Here is a 7804-nt window from a genome sequence, read left to right as displayed (position 1 = left end):
AAATATGGTTAATGCTATAATTAAATGCTATTTATACAATGTTCAAAAACTTTTAAAAATTCAAATTTAACGAACTATTCTTTTTCTTCTCTTTTTGAATCTTAATATTTTTTTACACTAACGTTAATAAATATACAAATCAAAGTTCCGCGGTCATCAATATAATTTGCAAAAAAGTAATATTATAAACAACACATCCGATCAAATATTACTATGTAAACTGAAACGAATAGAATAATTAATTTTAATAATTGAATTATAGTTGACAGAAAAGTTCAGAAGAACATACGAGCAACCAAATACCTCCAAGTAATTTATAGTAGTAGTATTACTTTTATCATCTAAAGGGGTAAGAAAACAAATTATATCAAGCAAAAGAATAACAATGCTTTCACACGTAACCAGAGTTCACACTCATTTTGTAAAATGTGTTACATTAATTTTCTTGAAATAGAAATTCCAAAATTGGGATATTTAACAACTAATAACCATACATTAATAAAAAAATCCCATACAAGAAAAGGAAATAAAGCCAAAAATTAAGTAAAGTTTAGTACTTTACCACCATTAGAAAACACAGTACTTAAGACTAATTTAGACAGTAACAAAAAGGACATAAGCAAAGACCAAGATGGAAGTAAATCCTAGACAGAAACCCACAAAAAACAATGAGAATCTTTATTACTCCTATAATAGATTCTTTAAAAATCTCCAAATGACCTTAATTAGGCGCCTTTGGAGGGAAAATTTTCTGTTTCACTTTGTTTTCTTCGATGTCTACGAAATATTTTTCTACTTTCTTCTTCTGCTACTTCTGTCTGCTGCCATTGCCACAACCTTAACCAGTTAACCTTAACCCTAGTCCCTATTTTTCCACATTAACTCACTTGTTTGTACATTTTTTTCTTCATTTCAGCACCATTCTTGACATACCCATCTGCTCTTTTTAAGTCCAAATTTATTGCTGTCACCTCTTTATAAAGAAAAAAGCTAACTTTGTCAGATCTGAGCATATCCTTTTTTTCTTCACTTCACATAATATAGTCCCTTTCTCTCCACTCTTTTTCTTTTTTTTCTGAATACAATGTGGTGTTATAAATGAACCCTTTTTATTTTCTTGGACAAACACTTTGAAAAATATATACTACTTTACTATGTCATCGGAAGTAGGCAGCCGTGGTGGCGGTGGCGGTGGTAATGGTGGGATTGTTGGTAATAATGGGTTTGATCCAAGTAATCTTCATTTGAAAAAAGAATTGACCCAAATCAAGAAAGCTGCTAGAGTGTTGAGAGATCCAGGAACCAGCTCTTCTTGGCGTTCACCACTTAACTCTGCTAGATCTGTAGCTGCTGCTGAAGCGAGAAAACACCATTATTTTCATCATCACAAGAGTGGTAACACTCTCACGAAGCATCAATCGATTGATGCTAAAGATACTATCTTTGAGCAAGATAAGAGAAATGGTACTAACAATGGGAAAGAGAAAGAGAGAGAGAAAAAAGTGTTTCTATATAATTGGAGGTCTCAAAAGTCTGAGAGTGAAAGGAGTAGAAAACTAGGTGATGAGGAAGATATTGGAAATGGCAATGAGAATGAGAATGGGTCTTCTTCAACTCCAGAGGAGAGCGTGGAAGATAGTTTGAGCGATGCGCGCCATGGTGGCGGTGGCAATGATTCCAAGAGTGATACTTATGTAAGTGATAGGTATGCTTCAATGATTTTAAAGTGTAAAGATACTAACTTTATGCCATCTATTAGACGGAACATGAAGAAAAAATCAATTAGAAGTAATTATTCTAATGCCATTTTAAGACATCAAAACGAAAAGTTGCAGCAGCAAATTGTTCCTAGTAGTAGGATTTCTAGAAGAGCACCTGCGGGTTTAGGTATAGGGAGGGACGATTCCACGAGTCTGGTTGATCAATCTGATGATACTGAGGATTATTATAATTCTGAGGATATAAGGAGGATTTCTGCAGCTTCACCATTGCTTGCTAAGCTTAAGAATAGGAATCGTGCTTATTGGTCGTCTAAGTTGAGAAATAGTGGGAGAGAGGATTCATCTTATACATATAGCACCCCTGCCTTGTCTACGAGTTCTTACAACAGATATGCTGTTAGAAATCCAAGTACTGTTGGGTCATGGGATGCCACAACGGCGTCCCTCAATGATGGGGATGATGAGGTGGACGATCAGCTTGATTTGCCCGGTCGACAGGGATGTGGGATTCCTTGTTGGTCCAGGAGGTCAACACCAAAATATAGGGGTGGGGGTGGGAGTTGTTATTCACCGTCCTTTTCTGATACTTTGAGGAGGAAAGGAAGCAGCATTCTATGTGGAAGTCAAACTATGTATCAAAGGAGACGTCGTGGATCTTCTTTAGGGTACACCAAGAGGAGACACAGTTCGAGGAATGCTGCTCAAGGCCTCATTCCATTGCTAACCAATGGTGATGGACAAGGATTGTCCTCAATAGGAACTGGACACAGTGATGATGAGCTCTCCACAAACTTTGGGGAACTTGATCTGGAGGCATTAAGTAGGTTGGACGGGAAGAGATGGTCTACCAGCTGCAGAAGTCAAGATGGACTAGAAGTGGTGGCACTGAATGGAGAAGATGGAGAGGAGGGCTCCCCAGAAAATATCAGAAGCCTGAGCCAGAAGTACAGGCCAATGTTTTTTGAGGAATTAATTGGGCAGAATATTGTTGTTCAGTCCCTAGTCAATGCAATCTCCAGGGGACGAATTGCCCCTGTTTATCTTTTCCAAGGCCCACGAGGAACTGGAAAGACATCAACAGCAAGAATTTTTGCTGCTGCTTTAAATTGCCTTGCCACCGAAGAAACTAAACCCTGTGGCGTCTGCAGAGAATGTGCAGATTTCATGTCCGGGAAATGTAAGAATCTTAGAGAAGTTGACGGAACGAACAAAAAAGGAATTGATAAAGTTAAGTATCTTCTAAAGAATCTGACAGCAAGTCAGCAATCATCTTCCTTAGGATTCAAGGTTTTTGTTGTTGATGAATGTCACTTGCTGCCTTCAAAGACATGGCTAGCATTTCTGAAGTTCCTTGAAGAACCACCACCACAGGTTGTCTTCATTTTTGTAACCACTGATCTTGACAATGTGCCGCGTGCTGTATTGTCTCGGTGCCAGAAGTACCTCTTCAATAAAATCAGGGATGGTGATATTGTGCTCAGATTGAAGAAGATTTCTTCGGATGAGGATTTGGATGTGGAGTCAGAAGCATTAGATTTGATTGCTTTGAACGCAGATGGATCACTTCGAGATGCAGAAACCATGTTAGACCAGTTGAGTTTGTTGGGGAAACGAATCACTACTTCTTTGGTAAATGATCTGGTGAGTTTGATGTGCATGTTTACACCATTCATACTAATTTCTTCAATTTCTTCCTTTTCTTTTTTCTCTTTGTGGCATGAAACCGAGCAATTTTTTATGATATTTCTTTCCTTCCCTAGATTGGTGTGGTTTCAGATGAGAAGCTACTGGAACTTTTAGAGCTAGCAATGTCATCAGATACTGCAGAAACAGTAAAAAGAGCCCGGGAATTGTTGGATTCAGGTGTTGATCCAATAGTTTTGATGTCTCAATTGGCTACTCTCATCATGGATATAATTGCAGGAACTCATCCAATAGTTGATGCCAGGCAAACTGATACCTCTGGCGGGAGGAGTTGTAAGTAGCAGATGTTCACCCTTAGAATCTTTGTCCTTTTTGTTTGATCTTTTGTTCACAAGCTTTGGCTTACATTCTGCAAAAGACACTAGATTTATGCTTTCGATTGTAATTTCGGTATCTCAAAATCTATTAATAATTGGTTGACCTTAGCCGACCGTGCGAAAACTTGCATTTGGTTGACCTTAGCCGACCGTGCGAAAACTTGCATTTGCTTGTCTAGTTAACCAGGTGACAATGTGAATAGGGAAAAATCAACCATTATTGATTCTTTAAACTAGAGAATGCACAAAATGGCTACTTACTTTAGCAAAACCTTTTTTGTTGAATTGATTAAGTTTAATATGCTACTCCCCTGTCTCATTCTCGGAAACAATTAAAAAGAGTATAGAGATTGATGAATTACTTCGATTTACAACCTAGTGTTAGACGAAAAATACTGAAGCGATTGCTCAAATAGCCCGTAAAATTGGTTGATAGGAAAGCATTTATAGACTGACTAATTAGAATTTGTTTAATGTGTAGAATATCATTATCTTACAAGTTTGTTTAAACCATCATAAGATATGTTCCTTTGGAACACTGAAAATACAAATGTGTCACGTTTAATAGGAAGGAAGGAGTGAAATTAGAGGAATGCTTTCTAGTCTGTTCTCCTGATAAAAGTTTTTTAATATTTGGTTATGTGCCTGTAGCCCTTCTGTTGAAACACCGAAGAATGTGGAGGAGAAAGTTTTGAATATTATACGTATTATATGTTTTCATATATTGTCAGAAAGGATTGTCTTATTGATCCATAGCCTACAAAACAAGCTGACTTTTAATATTAGTAAGCTATGTAGCTTGTGTATGTACAGATTGCGTTGGCTCGTGTACTGTCTCTGTACCTTTCAATGTGACTGCTCTCACATTTGTGGATGTTTTCAATATTTGTCAAACTTTAACAAGAGCAACAGCAATAGTCACTCTCAACAAGTTCCAAGATTTGAGTTCTTTAAGCCATATAAATTTGATTTGAGGTGTTTTTCTCACATGCACTTAGTGCAGCTTCGTAAGTAGTCTAATGCATTTTGTATCTGCACTTTGTACGTTGAACTATATTGTCGACAATGGTCATGGATGTATCTACATGTTTCATGAAGTGATTAAGCCGTTGTGCCTTAGTGAGTTGATAAAATGAAGTAAATACGCAATATTTTCTCTTGCCTGTATCACCTTTCAATTATTTTGTGTCTATATTTTTGTTATTGTAGACCTTGTTAATGAAAAACTTTTAGAAGCTTTTTTAGGTTATCAGAGTTTGGCTTATGACTTTTTTCCATATACTTTCTAAAATTGCTTGGATCCACCTGTCAGTGACCGAGACAGAACTGGATAGATTGAAGCATGCACTAAAGCTTCTTTCTGAGGCAGAGAAACAACTTAGGGTTTCAAGTGAACGTTCAACTTGGTTTACAGCAACCCTTCTGCAGTTGGGTTCTTCTACTTCACTAGAACAAACTCACTCAGGAAGCAGTCAAAGGCTGAGTTCTAAGACAACCGAGGAAGACCCTTCTAGTACATCTAGAGAAGCTATATCCCTGAGGCAGAGAACTGATACTCACCATGCTCCGCGTAAATCAGGTTCTCCCTCGTCTTTTGCAAAAGCCAACCATCGAAATTCAGCAAGTAAAGAATTGGGACTCTCATCGGTGATTGGTGAGGCATTGGGTGGTCCACATAATGACGTTAAGGAGAGTAAGACAGCATCTAGGTGCCCCAACACAAACATATTGGATGATATCTGGATCAGATGCATTGATAAATGCCACTCCAACACTTTGAAGCAACTGCTTCATACTTGTGGAACACTACTGTCAATCTCTGAAGTTGAAGGTAATTTTCTCTTTCTGTTCCACGTGCAGCTGTTTGTGTTCACAATAATGGACTGAATTTTAGGTCTTCTGGTTTCTCTTGTGATCTTCAGCTCTCCCAATTAACTGTTGAATTAATAAGGAATGAACAGTAACTTGAACTGCATTTTCTTAACTTGAAGCTGAGCGAACACTATTCAAAATTTAGTTACAGGTAGAGAGAACTTGGGATGAGATGGGCAGTGGCACTATATTAACTTGTTTTCTGCTTGCTGCACAAAATGTCACTATGATGTGTTAATCCAACTCTCGAAGTACAAAGCTATTGAAGGCAGAAAAACTTTAAAACTCAAGTTGAGAAATGATTGAAATTTATAGCATGCATATGACTTATTAGCTGTTTGGACCTACTGTGTGCAGGTGGTTTTGTTGCTCATATTGCTTTTCGTGATAACAAGGTTAAAATGAGAGCCGAAAGGTTTCTTAGCAGTATCACAAATTCATTTGAAAATATTTTACGGAGCAATGTAGAGGTTAGACTTGTTCTGCTACCGGATGGGGAGACATCTGATGACAGTGGAAAGCCAATTACATTGAGTGATCCTGTAGGTCTGAGACAGATGGATCCGCCAAACATGGTGAAGAAGGAAACAACAGTTTGCTCGAATCACGAACCTCTACAGATATCAAGACGAAGCTTTAACGATTCTGAGAGCAAGATGGCTGAAACTTTTGAGTCAGCAAGTGGAAATGCTGAAACGAGTAGTTCTAAAGGTAGAATCTCAGAAATTCCAGTGCAGAGAATAGAATCCATCATCCGTGAGCAGAGGTTAGAAACAGCATGGTTACAAGCTATGGAGAAAGGAACTCCTGGATCAATGAGTCGGCTAAAACCTGAGAGGAACCAAGTCCTGCCACAAGATGGTGCTTATCACAACAATCAACTAGAATCAATTAATTCGAGGGACCTGCCCTCCCAGCATTGGCATGATGATCTAAATGAGGAAATAAGAAGTCTGAAGATGATTGATGGAAAGACCATTCAGAAGGATCAGACCAGTAAAAAGGGCGACAATTATCCCATTTCACCAAGTTTGTTGCATAATGGCATCTATGCCGGCAATTTCAGCAAGGAGAGCATGTAAGTTACAGGGCTTATCACTTCATAATTTTATCTCAGTATAAACTTGTTAACACATTTCACTACTTGCATAATGTCGTAAATTTCTCCTGATGCAATGTTAACTTTTGTGGCTTGCTGTAGATATGCTTTTGTTGAAAGTTGTTCAAATTCTACTCTTCTTTCAATTGTTTTTTATAGAAAGAATCAATAATGTTAGGTAACCTGATAGTGTTTTCAGTTCCTTCACACTGCTTGTAAGTTATGATGACAATGCTTGTCTTTTAGAGATGTAAAATAAGAGGGTCTCAATGTAGACTATCAGCAGGTGCTTTTTTGCCTCTAACTCTCATTGTTGCATGGTTACAGGGGATATGAATCAGGATCTGGTGCTGGAAGTTGTTTCTGTTGGAACAACACCAGACCCCATAGAAGGGGGAAGGTATGCTTTTTTTGGATGATACAACTAATTTTTTCCCTTCTCCACACCCCGCACATAACAAGAGTTTAGTGCATCGGACTGCACTTTTTTATAACTAGTTTTTTTTGCCTATGATCAGTCAACTAGAAGCATACTTGACGTTTTGCAAATTAACAGGTTAAACAAGGGACCCCTGTGCGTCCACCTAAAGGCGGGCGGTTCTTATGGTTTGGGGAGTGTGCAAAATCAAGGAGAACAGAGAGTAGATTGAGAAGATAGTAGTTTAGCTCCCAGATCCAAGAATTGCTCATTTGTTTTTAGTTGGTCTTTCTGTATTTATTCCATCTGCTGGGGCCATTCTATTCTTTCAAGGATTTCAAGCTCACTAAAGGATTATGTAAAGTTATTACTCTGGGCTTCTGAAATTCCCTCTAGTCCAGCCAGTTATGTGAAATCAATAAAAGGTCGAATAGAGAACATTTCTCTTGCCATTGAGTACTTTTTTACTTCCTCTGGAGTCTGGAATTATGCAGACAAATACTTTCTGGACCAAAAAGAAAAAGAAATGGTAGGGCCAGAACTACCCCTGAAGTATCAGAATTGGTACATAAATGCGGTCCGTCCATCTATTTGAATAAAAATGCCGCTACCTTTATTTTTTTGGCTCAACATTACCCTTATTACTAAACAGAAAATTCTCGAAAAATAGAAA

The 7804-nt window shown here is 37.9% G+C and overlaps 1 protein-coding gene across 1 annotated transcript; it reads left to right on the top strand.

The window, feature by feature from the left end:
• Positions 1-670: 670 nt before the first annotated feature.
• Positions 671-7583, top strand: LOC104250065 (protein STICHEL). The gene is made up of 6 exons (XM_009806605.2): positions 671-3362; positions 3482-3698; positions 5055-5573; positions 5972-6692; positions 7041-7113; positions 7270-7583. Exons 1-6 carry the CDS (start codon positions 1155-1157, stop codon positions 7369-7371), a joined length of 3840 nt encoding a protein of 1279 aa, XP_009804907.1. The 5' UTR covers positions 671-1154; the 3' UTR covers positions 7372-7583.
• Positions 7584-7804: the final 221 nt, after the last annotated feature.

Source organism: Nicotiana sylvestris, chromosome 1, assembly GCF_000393655.2.
Source record: "Nicotiana sylvestris chromosome 1, ASM39365v2, whole genome shotgun sequence".
NCBI classification, from domain to species: Eukaryota; Viridiplantae; Streptophyta; class Magnoliopsida; order Solanales; family Solanaceae; genus Nicotiana; species Nicotiana sylvestris.
The sequence above is the reverse complement of the archived record's forward strand: the minus strand, read 5'-3'. Positions and strand labels throughout refer to the sequence as shown.